Source organism: Delphinus delphis, chromosome 2 (assembly GCF_949987515.2).
Source record: "Delphinus delphis chromosome 2, mDelDel1.2, whole genome shotgun sequence".
NCBI classification, from domain to species: domain Eukaryota; kingdom Metazoa; phylum Chordata; class Mammalia; order Artiodactyla; family Delphinidae; genus Delphinus; species Delphinus delphis.
The window spans coordinates 163026580-163046432 of NC_082684.1; the positions used below are offsets into that span (position 1 = coordinate 163026580).

A 19853-nucleotide genomic window follows, 5' to 3' on the forward strand; every position below is an offset into this window, starting at 1 on the left:
AATGGTCTCCTACAAGAGAGGAGGTGTTAAAAAAGCCAAGAAGAGTAACTAGCGGATTAAGTAAGGAAATTGACAGGTCTTAATGGATCAGGATTTTGTAGTGACAGTACAAGGAGACGGTGTAAAGGAAAGAGTTGAAATCACTAATCACTTCTACAACCGTGACTGCGTGAAACTATTTAGCTTCTTTTTAACCTATAAACAAACCACCTTTGAAAATGAATGTTCATGCTAACCTAGAACTCAGGAATGATACGAGCAGCAAAACAAGCAGGGCCAGGGCATCGAGGATCCATTTGAGCTGTGCTGACATCTGTCACGGACGTGGAGCTAGGACAAGAGCGTGCACACAAGTGACATCTTATCAAAATGACAGTCACCCATGCAAAGCATTTATCTGCCGTGGTACAGTGACAGCAGTGTGGAGCTGAAGAAATGTTTCAGTAAAGGACACATTTCAGGGTAATCGCAAATATGTCATGCAGACATTCTAAATAAGTAGATTGTACGTAATCCACGGGAGAAAAGAAGTCTCTTGTGGTCAAGCACTGCGCATGTAAAGAGGATGAACACGTCCAGGGCAGCAGGCGGCATCGAACAAATTTGGGGGGTACAGGAAAGTAACCTGAAAGAATTCTGTGCTTTTAGCAACTAGAAGCAATTTACTCTCCATGATTAGATTTAATGCAACGACTAACAGTAATACGTTCTCCTTCTTCCTAGTAATATTTATAATTAACTGTGGGTTTTCGGATGCTTCGTTTTAGAGTGTCCAAGAGGTTACTGCAGAAATGGTGGGACTTGTGTAGTGGAGAAAAACGGTCCTGTGTGTCGGTAAGAACCATTGCCTTTTTTTTTTTTTTAACATGTATTGTTGTCGTTTTATTTTTCTTGAGGCTGATCTAATGAATGAACATGTGGTTATTAAGGTAAAAATAGTGGATAACGACACCATTTACACTTATCTGTCTGAAGAAGAGAAAGGAAGATGTAAGTGTATTTTAGAAAAATATCAGTTATTTCACATGATTTTATGTCTCTCAACATTTTATATTGTGTGGGACAGATGGCTCTAATAGTACTCATTATTCCTTTTTTTAATATTTATGTAAGGTTATAAAATGTTTTATATGGGTATCATCCTGTTTCAGATGAACTTAGTGTCTGTATTTCCTATCTCCCTTTTTATTTCAAATTCCATATTTTTATTTTCTCACAAGACAAGGATAAAATTAATTCATAAATAGAAGCTTTTTCCGGTTTTTTCAGTGGATGCTTATGAGTAGCTAAGGTTAAGGTACAGATAAGGAACATACGTGCCTACTTAAAGCAAAAATAAACAAAAACAGTCCTTGTGATTTCTTCTGGGAATTATTTATACTGCATATCAAAGACGACTTGATTTTTTTTTCGCTCACCCTTTAGGAAATTGTGCAAACTGTTTCATAAATTCTAAAGGAAATGATGCATATTCCATTATATTTGTGTTTATGACTTGTTAGTCTAACAGACGGATGGATATATTACCTTGCTTATTAGAGAAATGGTTTCAGGTTGATACTCAAGTCATAACAAAGCACGCAGGAGTATCTGGAAAAAAAACTGATTAATAGTTGTTTACATTCTTATATCCTTCTGAGTCAACACTCATATTTTAGGAAAAGTTGTTTATCCCTAAAAAATGCAAAAACCTCTACCAAGTAGAACAACAACAAAAAATTTTATGATGAAATATAACACTGTTTTAACATTGTTGAAATGGAAATATTAATGGGTTTCTCAAAGTATTTGGCTCTCAAATGCACTACATAATTTATCTCACAACATCTTAGCAAAATTATACTTTTCCCTGTATCGGTTTCCATGGAAATTAACTTACCACAAACTATAACTTGATGGCAATACAGAATAAGTAATATTAATTTCTAAAAGTCTCCTGGAAGAAATTGAGAATGATGGCGTAAATGTTTATTAAGCATCAACTGAGTGGGTCATGTTATTTGGTGTCAGCTGTTTACAGTAAGGACATTTGAATTTTTGTCTTCTCTAACCCTGATGGTTAGACAGGAAAGCTCCCCGCTGTAGTTAGTCTCAGCTGAGCAAGCAAAGAGTTTTGCGTTCTTGGCAACATCCTCATGTACTTAAATAAACTTTAAAAATTGAAATCCAGATGGTGATGTTCGAAACTTCTTTCTCTCAAGTGAGAAAACTCTAATGTGGGGAGGAGATGTGACAGGAGGATTGACAGAGAGAAGGACCAAAGAAAGGAAATTAATGCAGCAAAATGTATAAAGGAATTCACTAACCAGAAAGCTAATGAAGTATTTTAATATGTTACTTTTGATAGTAAATAATACTTTGCAAATAGCTAAATAACTGTAATTACCATCAAAATAACTGTCTGGACTGAGTGCTTTCTGCTATGTCGGGGTGAAAAAAAGAGACTTTTGAATATTTTTTTCATAGTATAATATGGTAGTCTCTTCATTCAAATTTTTATTTCTTTAAATTGTGAACTGCAAAAGTGATACATGTGTATTGCAATAAAATTTTTTAAAAGCATAAAATAGTGTATGAGGCAAAAAGTAGAAATCCCAACATCTAAATCCTACTCTTGAGTAGTATATGGCTTATATCCATGTGGCTTTCCTTTCACAAACATGCACACACGAGCGCACATTTATTTCTTACTGAAATGTGAATTACACTTTGCAGTATACTTTGTGCTGTGTTTTTTTTAATCTCTTCATGAAATATCATGCTGTTCTTCCACGTCAGTAAACATGACTCTAGATCCACTACTTACCAGCTGTCTAATATTGGGTAAATCCCTCAATCTGACTGTGTTTCTGCTTCTTCTTTGGTAAGATGGAGAAAATAACAGCACTTACCTCATAGAGCAGTTATGAGATTTAGAGGGGTTAATATATGTAAGACATTCTGCACAGAGCCTGACACATAAAAGACATTACAGGAATGCTAGCCATCAGTATTATTATGCCACTGTTTTATGCTGTGTAGTATATAGTATTTAATATATGGGCTTGTCATCATTTAATTAACCCCATTAATCCTACTACAGATTATTTGGTTCTTATTTTTTTTTTAGTAAATTTATTTTATTTATTTATTTTTTGGCTGCCTTGGGTCCTCATTGCTGTGTGCGGGCTTTCTCTAGTTGTAGCGAGCAGGGGCTACTCTTCGTTGCGGCGCATGGGCTTCTCACTGCGGTGGCTTCTCTTGTTGTGGAGCACAGGCTGTAGGCTCGTGGGCTTCGTAGTTGCAGCACGCGGGCTCTGTAGTTGTGGCTCACGGGCTCTAGAGCGCAGGCTCAGTAGTTGTGGCTCACGGGCTTAGTCACTCTGCGGCATGTGGGATCTTCACAGACCAGGGATGGAACCCATGTCCCCTGCGTTGGCAGGGGGATTCTTAACCACTGTGCCACCAGGGAAGTCCTGGTCATTTGGTTCTTGAATATTTTGTTTCACAGTATCTTGCAATACCCATCCTTTGACTTATCCTTGCACAATTCCTTACTTTAAGCATAATGTGTCTTAATGAAATGCCAAATAATGATTAAATTATTTCTAATTGCACTTAGTGTCAGATTCATTTCCAATTAAATTTAGTGTCCAGTTCATTTGTCACATACAGGTACTCATTTTTGGATTTAAGGTTAAGTGAAGACAGCTTTAGAATATAGTTTTAGAGTAACTATAGGGCACTGTGGAAAGGTTTTGGCTTTATGTCAAGCCCTATTCTCTTATTCCCAAGAGTGGGAATTCATTGTCTTTGTCACCCAAAGAAGTAAGGACAGAAGGCCAAAGCCCGCCTCTCATCCAGGCCATTGTGAATACAAGAATTTCATGGTTTCCTGAGGAAGCCTCTCACAAAAACCTTTGGATTTCCTCTTGAAATCTAAGGTTTTATCTATAATCCAGAGGAAGGAGAATGTATAAGGTCATTTGTGTTGCTGGGAGCTTGTAATTATCCACAGGAGTAGAAACTACTAGGTGAACCATGGTTTTCCATTACTTGAGAAACATTAACAACTTGGCATGTTTGAGGGCTGAAGACACAAACCGTGAGCTGAAAGAGGTAAATTATTCCTCACTTAAGGAGGCTCGATCATTATTTCAATTATACCAATATGTTTATTAGAAAAATAGAGTGAGCTATGTAATATAAATTCCAAATTAATATGGAGGGCAGGAAAGAGGTTACAAGAAAGAAAAGAAAATCAGTTAGCCAGGCTAAAAGAGAGACATAGGAAGCAGCATCAGATTTAAAATACATATATAATTATATACATATATAGAATTTTACTATATATATTTATTTCATATATATTCTTATTACATAAACATTTTATATTATATTTCATGCATAATTTCATTTTAAACAAGAAATATATCTAGAAGAAGGACTGAAACAAAAGGTAAGAAAAAATGATTTGGCTAATAAAAATACACAGTAATGACCTTATTAATATCAAAAACCCCACAGAATTATAGTATAAGCACATTTTTTAAAGGCTATATCGTTTTTAAAAGGCTATATCATTTTAAATTAAAATGATACACTCTAAAAAGTTACAATAGGCAAAACTCTCTGTGTATCAAATGACATAGTAACAAAATACAGAAAGCAAAAATTCCTAGATATCCAAAAGAAATAAAACATAGACGGGTGACAAAAAAAAAATACCTTTCGGAAATTTTAAATACCATTTCTAGGAAACCCTTATATTAGAAAGGCACTTTAACCTGGGATTTAAAAGGCAATAAAAATGGTAATTTCTCATTTCTTACCTTCTCTACATGGGAGTATTTGAGAGTGAATTACCCTTTTTCTTTACCTGATTTGGGGGATATCACTGGCCATCACTCTCAGTGTTCTTTACTTGTTCCTTCCCTTTCCTGCAATATTGTAGTACTCCAATCCTCAGTGCTTGAAATTCTTCTCTTTTCTTCCTACCCTCACTTACTATATGATCTCATCTAAGCTTGGGTTAATTTATTGGCTTTGAATACAATCTATCAGCAGCCCAAACCTATTCCACTAAATTCCACATTCTTAAATTCAGTCCCCAAAAAGACACCAGATCACATCTGGATATCTAACAGGCATCACAAATTTAACATGTCCAAAAAGATCTTTTGCCTTGACAGGTGGTCTTCTCCTCTTTCTCCAAGCTTTGCACACACTGTTCCCTCTGCCTAGAGTTTTCTTTTTCTACCCTATTTTCCCAAAGGATGCCTTTTAATGCTTAAGATCCAATATAAATGGCATTTTCTCTGGGAATCCTTTCCCATACCAACGAGGAAGAATGGCTCATTGCTCCTTCCGGGCTCCGCTATTGCTTCCCTCATTATGTTTTTTTACAAGTGTTTGTTTTACGAAATTACCTATTTAAAACCTGCCCTACCTATCCTATTAAGAAATATATTTCCAATGCAATTTTATTTTGTATGACTATCAAATTTTGTTTTTCCCAATTTTTACTAGTTCTATATGTAAGGATAAACTCTTAGACAGTTATGCTCACTGAAAATTTTAAAAAATAATCTATAATATGAAGGATAAAAATCAGTTGGAAAGGGAAATCAAAATAGTAGTTTAAGGAGGAAAAGGAACTATTAAAAATTCTAAATATTAAAGGCAAATGTCTTCATGTATTTTTTGTTGGAAGATGATGTGTATCCAATCACTATGGTATTTACATTTCAGTGTCTACATTTGAGCAGTCTAAGAGTTTTATTTATAGTAGCCTGGAGAGTGCATCCTTTGCAATTTCTTGAAGATGAAAAAAATTTAACTTTGACTTAAAATTAAAGGGACTACAAAGTTTTTTCAAAAACTCTTTTAGGGTGTGTGGGCAAACATTTTGAAGACCATAGTCTTCAAAAGGTATGTTTTCCATAGCTTTTCATGACTAGTACCAAATTCATACCTGACATTGTAAGAACCATTTGAATGATATATTGAATGAAGGATGAACAAATGAATACAAATAGAAAGTTCTGAAGTTTCAAGGAAAAAATATCAATACTTTTAAATATGTTCTTAAATTATTGATATGAGCATATGACCTCACCATAACCCAAACTATCAACCACAGAGGAACTATTGGGTACTTTCTATGTGTGCTGCAAGGAGTATTGGGTTGGCCAAAAAGTTCATTTGGGTTTTTCCATAACATCTTACGGAGAAACCCAAACTAATCTTTTGGCCAACCCAATATATTGAGTGAGCCTATGATGTGCTCATTATACTAAAAAGAAATTACTCTACAGTTTGTAGGACAGCATGGATACCAAAAAAGAAAAATGTCACCCATTAAAGAAGCTCTGGGAATTGTACAATGACAGAAGAGGGTGCTCTTAAACTAGGAATCTTGTAAACTACCTCATTACAGCCCTAGGCTTGAAATGAAAAATAAATGCAATTTCCATCTCTACAAAACCACTGTTTAAAATAAAATTTAGCTTATGAACACTCTCCTTCCTCCACCAAAAAAAGAAAGAAAGAGAAAAATGAAGAAAGAAGGAAAGAAAGAAAGAAAGAAAGATGAAGCAAAAAAGAAAATACTCTAAGATCCCAACTCCAAAGTAAATTAAATATTGTCAGAAAAAACATTTAAGGATATTGGAAAAAACTCTTAATTGAGAAATTCAAAGTCTAAGTACAAATGGACAACAAAACAGTAAGAATCGAATAAGAATCAATGGAACTCAGGAAAAAAATTAAATAAAAAAGAAAGACTAAATTACAGTTCTCCCAAGGGAGGACATATTCAAATTAAATTTATTAAGGAATTGTGAACAAAGGTGGGGAAATAACCAAGGGAATGAAAATGAGATTAAGTAAAAAGAATCAAAGAGAAAGTATTTGAAGTGGAAGACAAAGAATATGGATGTACAGTTGACCCTTGTACAACATGGATTTGAACTGCACACAACTTATATGCAGATTATAAGTCCACTTACATGCAGATTTTTTCCAAAAAATATGCACTACAGTACAACACGTTTCATGAACGCTTGGATCTGAGGATGTGGAACTTCAAATGCAGAGGGCTGACCGTAAAGTTATGCATGGATTTCCAACTGTGCAGGAGTTGGAGCTCTTAAACCCCAAGTTGTTCAAAGATCAACTGCAGTTTGAGTCCCTAAAAAGGAAAAACAAAACAATGGAACAGAATTAATATTTAAAACTATAATCCAAGAAAACTTTCAGCAATGAAAGAAAACCTGAATTTACATAATGAAAGGGTCAACAGTTACCTGGGAAATTTGACACAAACCTAGCAACTCCATGATATATCCTAGTAAAAATATTAAGCTCTAAACCAAAGAAAAATATCCGCATGACCTCTAGGGAAAAAGACCAAATAATAAGGAAAAGGGATTAGTCAAGCATTAGACTTCTGAAAGCAGAGAGCCAAAGAAATCTATTACGATTTTCTCCAGGGTTTTAAAAAAAGGTCTTAAGTCTTTTCAAAAAAAGCATTAAGGAAAATATGAATTGATATCCAATTGATGCTTCCTTGACATTATAAAAAATAAATTCTTTATTCCTAAATCAGCATCTTAATAGAGAATCACAAAAGGCATTTCCATGAAGATGTTAGGAACAAGGCACATATGACCACTATCTTCACTGATATTTAACATTTTTATGAGAGATAGTAGTCAATACAATTTGACCAAAAATAAAACAAGACAAAATAACAAAAAAAGAAGCATAAAAATTAGGAAAGAAGTTAAATTATCATGATAGTATGCCTGGAAAACCTTAGAAAATAATCATAAATATTAATTCAAAAGTTAAAATCAATTCAATAAGTTTGGAGGATATAAAATTAGCATTCAGAAATCAATAGTCTGTATACACAAAACTAGAGGAAAAAGTGGAAAAGGAAACCCTACTCACAACAAAAATAAAAAGATAAAATATTTAGGAATAAATTTAAAAAATAAAAGCAAACCTGTATGATTGAAAAACAATCCCAAAAGTCTTAAACAAGTAGAAAGACATTTTCCTTTTCTGGGTAGCTGACGCAACATCTTAAGGACCTTGGTTCTCCCTCGGTTAATCTACAAATTTAACACAATCCCTACAAAAATACCCACAAATTGGGGTAAACAATTTGGTACTAAAGTTCCCATGGAAAAATACACATGGAATTAACTGGTTAAACACTGAAAAAGACAAGCTACTAGAGGCTGAGTAGCCCTAGAATAAACAGAATTAAGTCCTTATTATTAAAGCAATGTGGTACAGGAACTTGAATAGGCATTATAGACATTTCAGACTAACAGAATAGAGTAAAAATTCTAGAAATATATCCAATTGCACATGAAAATTCAGTAAATGGTAAAGATGGCATCTTAAGTCACTGAACAGGATAGACTTTCAAGCAGTGTTGGAGCAACTAGTTAGCTATTTGGAAAAAGATAAAAATTAGAACCACACCTCACGCCATACACACATAAAAATAAACTTCAGGTAGATCAGAATTCAAAATGAAATTATACATACTAGGGTGAATTTAAGACCATTTACATACATGGTGAATTCCTCTATAATCTGGATGTAAGAATAAAGCTTTTTTCAATGACTCAAGTCCAAATGCAATCAAATATAATACTGATAAATTTGACTACATAAATTTTGGTTAGAATCTTTTGCATGGCACAAAATATACAATATGCAACATCAAAAGACAGCTGGCAATCTGAGAGAAAATACTTGTATTATATATCTCAGAAAAATGAAAATATCCGTAATACTTAATGAGCTGTTTTAAAATACGGGGAAGTCCAAACATCACATTAAGAAAATGGACAATGATTAGTTTAAAAATATGTAAAATTATGCTTAAACCTATGAAAATAATTCAACTTCATTCATGAGATAAAGACAAATTAAAACCATACTAAGCTGCTATTCCCCACCTCTCTGATGAGCAACGTATTCTGTTGGTAAGGATATAAAGAAACAAGCACTTGGCTAGTAGAAATGCAAGTTGGTATAATTTTTATGGTATAAAAATTGGTAGATATTTTTATGGTAAATTGGTATAATTTTGTTTTCGGCAGCATCTAAAAAAACTACATATTCATTTACTTTTTGAACCTAACGATTCCACTTCTAGAATTTATACTGTTGGTACAATTCCAGCACTATGAGAATAATGTCCACAAGGTTACTTGCTGTAAGCATTTTTATAATTTCAAAATATTGGAAACAACCTAAATGCCCACATATAGGAGAGTGGCTGAATAAACTATGGTACATCCACACAACAGAGTACAATTGGAATGTGGAACAGTTAAGGAGTGTCCATTCTACCAGGTGTGGGGCAGGTGTTGCCTGGGGCAGGCTAAAGGAAAATGAAAATATGTAGTCATAGTTGCTAGAACCATCCTATGGCTTTTCTTTCATTTGACGCAAATGTTAAAAATCTGAGGTATGCTACTGGCTTACATCAGGCACCTCTTAAGTGTTTGACATGCGTTTGGCCTTCACATAAACCTACAGAGCAGATGATACGGTGTCTAATTTGGCAGGTAAGGAGATGAGACCGTGAAATTAAGTAATTTTACCAAAGACAAAGAGCAAGAAAGGCGGTGGAGTTCAGGTTTAAACCTCAGTCTTCTGGCCAGCGTCTGTACTCCTAAGTTATGAACCATCGTGGTATTTTGCCTCTTTGGGGATTTGACTAGGTGGCTTGTGATTCTATGATTGCAAGATTCAATGAGTATAGATTTGAATCAAATGCCTGAAGAAATTCTAGAACGAAGCTTTACTTGCATTTGGCTGTTTTCTGTTCTTTAGCATACTGTGCACTTCTAGTATTCTTATGAGTGTTCGTGTTGTTCCTTTTTGCCCATATTACTCTTTCTCACCTTGACTACCTGAAAAACTCCAGATTTATCTTTTAGGTCCCAACTTGTGTAGAACGTCCTCTCTATTTTCCGGAACCAACACATATGAGTCGTATCCTGTATGTAGTATACAAAAGAGGACAGGGATATGACCCTAAAACCAAGTAAACCTGGGTTTGAGTATGAACTCCATCCACCATTTACTAACTCCATAACTTTGAATAAATTACCTAACCTTTTTATAAGGAGGAGGGGAAAATGAACATTTGCTAAGAAACCAACATTCTCCGCCGTGATGGAGCTGTGAATTGAAAAGAGCTTTTGTACTGCTGAAATGTATAATTCATAATCATTTTATTTACTTAAGAACACTTTTTAAAATGTATCTAAGTGGGAAGCACTAGTAATCCGTTTGCCAGTTTCTTATTTAACATTGTTGAAGTCATCTCCATAGCAACCAACAATAGTTCTTTACTGGTGGAATACAGAACAAATGATCAAAATTTGACGTCATGGTCTCTGTTGTTAGTTTTTTCAAACATAGCACTCAAGTGCTAAGGACTAACAAATATATTTATAATAACACTTGAATGTTCTGTAAATGAAAATTATTTCAAAGTTTCAAGAAGTCAATTTAAAGAGGAGGGCATTTAGATATCTTCTGTGTAGTAAGCTTAAGAGGTCATGTGGTTGTAGTTTTTTCATATCCAACACATGGAAGAAACAATTTTATGGGAAAATATAAATTACCAAAATTGGCCCAAGCAGAGGTATTAAAGTTGAGTAGCTTAAGTGACACAGTAGAAATTTTAAAAGGCAAAGATGTAGTCCCTCTCTTCCAATTGTGTATCTATTTTAAAAAACTGAAAGTATCTGCCCTTAAATCCAGGAATAAGAAAAAAAGGATCTGCTGCCACTGAGATTATTCCATTTGCTCAAGAGGTTTTAAGCAAAGGAATAAGGAAAAAGAAGTAAGAGTGAGACATATTGAAAAAGAAGAAAGACAAATATTATTGCAGTTATTCACAGACTAGGAAATTCAAGCAAATTAACTGTGACACTATTAGAATGATAAAAAGGGTTCAGCAAGGTAGATGCATACAAGGTAAATATGCAACACTAAGTAAATTTCCTTTTCATCAGTAGGAAAAATAATTGAGAAAGATAATTAGAAAAGAGCTCCATTCTGAACTAGCTGTGTTATTATAATATATACAGGCCTACACTTAACTGTAAATGTTTAAGACCCACATAAAGAAAACTGAAGGTACAAATGAAGGACACTCAAAGACCTGATCAAATGGATAAGAAAGAAGCAAATGAACTTACTTTCTGGAATTAACCATATTCAGTAGTGTACAAATGACAGTTAACAGAGGACATTTTTAGTGTCTTAGATTTTTATTTATTTTTGAAATACACCAGTGGGTCTTAATGTTCACCAGAAAAATAAATATAATATTTAAAGACAAAATTAAGGATTGGTATTTGCTGTACTTCATAGTAAAGCTTGTCATAAAGTCATGGTAATAAATATTGTGGAGCTGGGACAGAAAGAGACAAATAGACTGTTGGAACAGGTACAGAGTCTACTAATAGGTTGATGTAGCTATGTGAAATTAATGTAAAATAGGTGGCATTTCAAGTTGATGAGAGTGGATGGGTTGAACTACATAATAATTGGTGTTAGGACAGTTGGTTAGCCATTTATTTAAAATATAAATTGTTATTGACATTATACCCAGGGAATTAATCCCAGATTTATGAAAGGTATAAATAGGGAAAACTTACAAAAATTCTTAGAGAAAATATACAATAAGGGAATAGCTTAAAATCTTGACGAATAGAGGTCATTTATAAGCTTACTAGGCAGCCATAAAAGAAAAGATGAATAGCTTTGGAAATTTGACCACATGGATGGTTCCTAAACAAAAATAAAACTGCAGTAATGGTGAAAGACACCGTAACCAAAATTTTTTAAAAACACAGTTACAGGCCACAAGAAAGATATACTGTATATACTATAAATGGGGATTAGCTAGAATATGTAGTGTTCCCTCAAAGCAATAAAAATTATACAATAAATGATAGACAAAGATTATTCACAGAAGAAGGAATATCAATGGTCAACACATATCTAAAATAATTCAACCCTCTTTATGGGGCTTCCCTGGTGGCGCAGTGGTTGAGAGTCCGCCTGCCGATGCAGGGGACACAGATTCGTGCCCCGGTCTGGGAGGATCCCACATGCCGCGGAGCGGCTGGGCCCCTGAGCCATGGCCGCTGAGCCTGCGCGTCCGGAGCCTGTGCTCTGCAACGGGAGAGGCCACAACAGTGAGAGGCCTGCATACCGAAAAGAAAAAAAAAAAAAAAAAATTCAACCCTGTTTAATAAATAAGTGCAAAGTTAAACCTTTGAAACCTTGGTTTAACCCATCAAAGTGACAAAAAAAGTTTAGTAATATCTACTATTTGTGAGAATGTAGAAACATTGACCCTCTTTTACACAGATTATGGGAATATAACCCGTATATTTAGGAAACTAAACATACAACATTTAGGAAAAGAAACTTGTAGGAGAGACAAAGTGGCAATATCCATTCAAGAATTTAATATTCATACTCTTAAACTCAGCCAGCCTCAATCCTAGGAATCTAGCCTACTGTCATATTAACAAGAAATATGCAGATAAATGTGTTGATTTTGATATTGTGCAGTACTATTCTGAAAACAAATTTAAACGTAGGATACTATGTAACAATTCTTTTAATGGAAATATAAATCCTGACGTAGCAATGTGTGTTGTTAGGTGAAATGTGCAAATTCCAAAATAATATGCGTATTAAAATACTATGCAGGGGACAGAAAGTATGTGAAAATGCAAAACAAGTGTAACAGCATACACATCAAAGTATTCAGAGCTGTCAGTGACCTGTCTAGAAGGAGCCTGGCTCTGGAGGAAAGGGCAGTTTCATATTTTAGTTTCTGCATTTGTATTTTAACAAGAACTGCTTTAGTAGCTTAGAAATGCATTTTTCCAAAAAGATCTTAAAAACGGTTACAATATTTAAAAAATAACAACACCTCTTACAGTAAAAGGCAGGGCCAGCTGGCTGCTTTCAGCAGCAGCTCTGAGATGAAATGTGCCCGTCCCTCGGTTTTCCTCCCCTGTTGTCAGAAAGCATTACACACTTTGTGCCTCGTGCAGAGTCAGACAAGCCAGGAATGCGATTGAAGATGAAGCAAATAACCTCTCTCCCCAAGCCTCCCTCCCCGCCTCACTCCCAGAGTTGGATTCTCCTCCGCTCACATATGCCCAGAGAGTCATGAAAATCAAAAGCACGGTAATACCTAATTTTCCTTCTCTGACCCTTTCCCAGAAAGGAAGCCTCGTGATGTGTTGGTACACTCAATTGTCCAGTTGTTTTTAGACTTTCCATGCCAGCCGTAAGCTTTCACAGCCGAAAACGGCATTGCTTTGACAATCTGATGCAAGTGCCTCTTGAATGACCTGTGGACTCATCCAGGGAGGACATCCTCCAAGGAAGGACATGGCCCAGATTTCATACACTGGCTGTTGCTGACAGGGGTTTGTGATCCAGATATTTTCCAAAGTCTCTGGTATGACCTGACTGTTAAGTAGATATTTCTCTTCTCCTGGAAGAAAAGTGGTGGGTTATTTCTGGGGCAGGATCTAATGCCAACGGACTGGCTTTAAAAGAGAGAACAAGAGATAGCTGTCTATATTGTGAAGATCAGGAACTTGGAAAAGCTCAGTACTCCACCAATCCTAAAACAGCTGCGTAGGAAAATGTTTCCTCTTAATCGACACAGTTTTTACTTTATCACTTTTCCTAGCGTATGCACAATTGAACTTTAATGGGATAGTCATTGATTGGAAATGACATGTTTTCTTTCTTCACCGTGCGTGATGAGTGTGTGTGTGTGTTTCCAATGCAGTCTATTGAATGGGAGATAAAGAGCCCAGCAGAGGTGCTCAGAGACCTGAGCTTCGAAGAATGCTGACAAAAAGTCATTCCTCAGACTGAATTTCACAATTTCCCAAACCAGACTCCCTAGTGGCACTGGAACTACAGGCCATCCAGTTCTGCCCTGATCCTACATAGCTTTTCTTCCTGCTCAGCCAGCATGAGTTAAACTATGTCAGAGTAGAATCTTTTGTGGTGTTGCTAGGTGGCTGATCTCTGCCTTACAGAAGCGAAAACTAGCAAATGAGGTAGAACTTTTTGAACTTCTCCCTCTTCGTAGTGAAATGTTGACACATCTAAGTAGTTCAATGCATTTTAATTTTGAAACTCCCGTGGGACTTTTCTCATCCTCTGAAAGTCCTCGTTTATGTTTGCCATTGCCTTAATCTGCTGTCCATCTGTAACTCCGAGATGTACGGCATCCCTTTGTATTCTTCAGAGAAAGACTTTGTTTATTTTCCTTATTTTCGCCAGGAGGAAGAAGGAGGTAATGGAACTTGTTTATGTCTCTAAGTTTAGGATTAAATTATCACTACTCATTATCAGTGGCTAGATTTTATATAAGCCTATAGGTAAGTCTATAGGTCCATCTTATCCTTCTGTTTACTATGTGTTGATACGTAAAAACTTGTGAGAGTCAGATATATGAAAACTAGAAAAAGTAATACACAATACGGAACAAATAATTTTATGGAAAGTATGATAGTGTCGGTAGATGTTCCTGCCTTTTCATTCTCTGTGGGCAATGACTGACCACACAAATACACTGGAGTAAATACCACAGGAGTAGCAAGAAAAAAAGATAAAAGAGAGAACAGGCATTTTGGTGTTAGAGAGAAATGTATCCCCTTTGAATTTATTGCTTGGGGATCCAGAATGAAAACATAGAAGATCCCTTCACAGCAAAACCTTCGTTTTAGTGTCACCACTATCTGACAATGTAGAGGACTAAAGTGGCATGCTTTCTGAATATACACGGGGAATTCTAATTTTGGAATAAGAATATTTTCTAATAATTGCTTCATTTTGTAGATAAAACTGAAAAACACTCTTCTCTTGTTAGAGTGTCAGAATGAGAATGTTTTTAGTTTGAATTAAGACTTCAGTAAAGGAAACAAGGCTTTACATATATTATTCTTTTCCATTTTGTTGGAATTTAAAATATTACGAGAATTTTCTCTGTAGCAATGTAAGTTATAATGCATTGTTTTTTCCTATTGGTTATGGAGGGACGTAAGCTCTCTATAAAAAAAGGTATATGTTGATAGATGATATATAATATATTCTTTATATGGTATATTTTTCACTAGGATAAATCACCCTGGGGAACAAATATATATCCATATTGACAAGTATTTTGCTGTTTTTAAAATTTATTTTTATGGTAAAACATCACAGTACATAACTTAGTCATTTATTCAGTGTCAAGTATGTGAAATATTGTGAGGTGTAAGAGAAGAAAGAGTGGACTTATAATTAGAAGATCTGCCTTAACTACATTTAATGATTATATAGCAGTATTAGTCAGAAGTCTATCAGAAAAGACAATTCACTCCAGATGGCTAAAATAACAAAACTTTCAAGAATATTTACTTTAATGAAGGTATAGGCAAGGTTTAAGAAATGACAAGTGATGTTGAGACTCCAAGAGACTAGCAACAGTAGAAAGGCTACAATGAGGGAACAAGGAGTAGGTCCTAGATACCCAGTTCCTGGTGAGAGCTGGAACTGTGGGGAGGGGGCTTTGTAGGAGGAGTGGGAGTTGGAGAAGCAACTGCCTTGGCAGAGAAGCTGGAGGAAACAGATAAAACATATGCAAATTCTCTCTTCTCCCGCCCTTCAAACTCCAACTTCTGTCTCCCCTTGGCTAAACCCAACAGAAAGCCAACCAGGGACCATAGATAAGGAAGTAACCCATAGTGGTTCTTATCCCAGACCACAGATAAGGGCGTAGAAGGGAGTGACCTGTAGAATGACCTCGGTAGATCTTTTAACCTGTCTCTATCATAGTGTAATAAGGGAGAAACTTTTGTAGTATTCTATTACAAGCTAATTACTAAAGGAATGTTGCCTATAAGCTTAAATTATACATAATGGCCCATCTCTGGGAACCCTGACTCCCAGGTAATGAGCATTAAGCTAAAATACCTTTGTTTAGCTCACAAGAAACATCCTGACCAGGCCCACCTGTGAATGACTGCAGGGAGAAGGAAATGAACACATCCCCTCTGGAGGCTGATGGGAAGCAGGAAGTGTTTGATTTACTCCCCTTTTAGCATAAAAGGAGCCTGAATTCTAATTCAGGCAAGATGGTTCTTTCGGGCATGAGCCCACTGTTTTTTCGGTTTGCTGGCTTTCCAAATAAAGTCATTATTCCTTGCCCCGGCAACTCATCTCTCGATTATTGGCCTGTCATGCAGCAAGCAGTACGAGCTTAGACTCAGTAACAATAGTATATGTATCAATTAGAAAGCCCATTCAGTTTCTACTGATACCGATCTGACTACAGTGACTTAAAAACCTAAGGGAAAAAAAATTTTTTTAATAATAAAAATTCTGGAGATAAATAACTACTGGCATTATTTCACTTCTTCAAAGATGCCAAAAGCAAATCTACAATTCTTCTGACCTTACATTCTGGGCCTGGTCCTCCATCATGAGCCCTTTCCAGACAACTCAAAAAAAGATAGGACAGACGGGGAAAAGAGACTTAACCAGAAGCCCCACCTAACAATTTCCACATCTGTCTCATTTTCCAAAGAAATGACCTGTGACAAGATATTCAGTGGCAGTTTAGATTAAGGGGTGAAGGTCAGTAAGACTATCAAGTTGTTAAGATATTGTGACTCTTTTAGACACCTTGTGCAACAGTGAGGCTATTAAAATTGTTGAGAGGGGAATTTTGAAGGAGTGGATTTATGAAGATTTCTTGGCTATGCTGAGCCCCACTCCATCCCTCAAGGCAAAGCACAGTGAAATTGGCTTCAAAGAGACCTCTTGGAGAGCACTGATATGTTTCCTATCATTTAAGAGCTCACAGACTGGAGTTTGTCATGCACATGAGATACCTACAGGTGGTTGGTAGTGACTGTTGTCCTACAGTGTCAGGGCAGAGTGAAGCAGTAGAGGGGACATAGGAAAACAGCTGCATTCCTCCTCTTACAAGTAAGTCAAAAGTATACAAATTCTGGAGACAGAATGTTCTACTCATGTTAGTAATGTCAGCCTAGTGGTTCTAAAAGTGGTTTCCTCAAGGTGGTTTTGCCAGAAGTGAGGGAACCCCAAAGAGAAAGGACTCCAAAACAGCCTTCTGAAAAATCCAGATTCTTTCAACACTTGCCAGGCCCAGAGAACTGGAGGAACAACTCAAGGAAGAATATACTTTATCTGTTTTCCCCTGGCCTTCCCCAGACTCCCAGGCCAGGTGGACCAGAAGCAGCTGGGAGAGGAGCAGCTGAGGGAGAAAGAAAATGCCAGCTCACCTTTTCTCCAATGGGGCAGCCCTCTTAAAGCTGGCCCCTGCTAAGGGAGGGAAAGAAACACAAGTTTAAGTTTGGGCTTTTGGTTATTACATAAGATTAAGCATTCAAATCACCAAAACAAGGTACTGAAAGTGACCATCACATTATTGATTTACCTAAAGTGAGCAGGAAAGTCATGAGGGCTACTGGAATTTTTATTCATCTGTACTAGATTTAAAGACCATGGAAGACAAAACGGATTTTATTTTTATTATATTCCAAAAGCCATGCTTGTGCAATACACAGGTTTACTAGTTTTCAGTTGGGCATTTTTCAGGGTTTTGTTTGTTTGTTTGTTTGCTTTAGAATGAGGAGAGAACAGATATGGTGCCCAGAAGTTTCTTCCGTAGAACTCATATGCAGATTGAACAGGATGAACTAGACTCAGGGTCCTCAAATATGACTGCACAGCTATGAGAAATAATATGCTATTAAAAGGCAAGTAAACTATAAAAATTTAGTAAGAAGAGTTTGGTTCCAGAGACTTATTTGGTGAGAGCCAAATAAAAAGTACCATAAAATGGGCAAAATTGACTGGACATTTAACTCCTGAAGAAGAATCAGTACCAGAAGTACTTCCAGTTTGGTGGTAGAAATACTTCCATTTCAATACATGAAATGAGATATGAAAGCAAGATTCTGCACTCATGAAATTAGGATAAAAGAAAATTGCAATTGTGGTTTTGATCTGCACCTTTTATAAAGCTGAATGCCTATCACAGTAAAGAGCACAGATTGCCTTGCACCTAGTACTTGGCCAAGCCACCTATGGGAGCAAGAGCTACAAATTTGAGAGCTCTGGTATCATGACAGCACAGGAGCCTTGAAACAATAAGTCTTGATAGGAGAATGAAAGGCAACCTAAGAAAGGTAACCTAAAACCACTACACAAGGGAGAATCATGAGAGAGAACTCCAATTCATGATGAGCTCACCAAATAACACTCTAAGGCAATAAGAAAACCTAATGATAAGAGAGAGAGTAAGGAAAATCAACAATTTGGAAATAAACTCCTGGTGAAATAAAAAAGCAATTTAAAATAAATTTTAAATAGGAATGTTAAAGAGCCTCAAAAACCTAAAGGAAGAAGTATGACCCGCAAAAAAGCAAAATAATTTTTTTCAAGTAAAAAGGCAACTATGATTCAACAAAAAATGAACTGAAAACTACTCATGGAAATTTAAAATAAAATCTAGTTCTAAGTTGAACACAGTTGAAGAGAGAATAAGTAAATTGGAAGATATTATTAACAAATTAACTCAATACAACACAGAAAACAAAAAAATTAAAGATATGAAAGGATAGTTGTGATATATGGAGGATAGATTGATGAGCTTCAGTATACACCACTATGATTTCTAGAAACATAGAAAAATAGAATATTAGAAAAGCAATATTGAAAGAATGAAAATGCTAAGAATATTTTTGATTTGAGTAAAATTATGACTTCAAATTTAGCACATGAAGTACTACACAATATGAAAAACAAAACAAAAAAACAAAATCCACTCCTTAATGAGTAATAGAAAAATTGCAGGATATCAGGGGAAAGAGAATGGTTTATTGATAAAAGCATTTGGAAGAAAAGATACAAAGTACTTATAAATCTTTAGCAATTAAATTGACCATGGATTTCTCTCAAGACTAAGGATGCCAAATGACAACAGAGGGAAAATGCCAAGGGAACATAACGGTCAAACTAGAATTTCATGCCCTAGTAAACTCTTTAAAATAAGGCCTTGTCAGTCATACGAAGTCATACGTATGACTGACATTGTCAGTCATACGAAGATCAGGAATATTTATTACCCATAGACTTTCCAATAAAAGAAACAATTCCTTGGTGAGTACTTAAACAAAGGGAAAACTTTATCCCAAAGGGAAAGTGTAGATGCACAAAACAATGGTGATTAAAGAAGTTGGTAAACGCTTCTATAAATGTATTAACTATTAACTCTAAAAATAATACTGTTTTTAAAAGTCAGAACTAAAATTTGGAAAGGAATAACATTAAAGAGGAAAGAGAGAGTTCAGAAGGTAGTTATATGGACTAAATTCTTTTTTCATTTCAGAAGATAAACATTCCAAATTACTTTAGGATTTTCTTAAGAAATATTAGTTATGAATATATTTTTTCATAGTTTTATTGTGGTAAATATACATAACATAAAATTTAACCAATTTTTAGGTGTAGAGTTAAGTAGTATTAAGTATATTCACATTGTTGTGCAACCATCACTACCATCCATCTGCAGAGCACTTTTCATCTTATAAAACTGAAATTCTGTACCCATTAAACAATAACTCCCATTCTAACCCCATCCTTTGGCAACCTCCATTCTACTTTCTGTCTCTTATATATTTGACTACTCTAGGTGCCTCATATAAGTGGAATCATATCGTAGTTGTCCACTGGCTTATTTCACTTAGCATAATGCCCTCAAAGTTCGT

General features: G+C 35.5%; 1 protein-coding gene across 1 annotated transcript in view; it reads left to right on the top strand.

Moving 5' to 3' along the window:
• MALRD1 (MAM and LDL receptor class A domain containing 1) overlaps positions 1-19853 on the top strand; it is a 593611-nt gene that overhangs the window by 500459 nt on the left and 73299 nt on the right. Inside the window, exon 37 of the mRNA XM_060003111.1 lies at positions 768-834. Coding sequence (XP_059859094.1) covers positions 768-834 — 67 coding nt within the window. The remainder of the gene's footprint in view (positions 1-767; positions 835-19853) is intronic.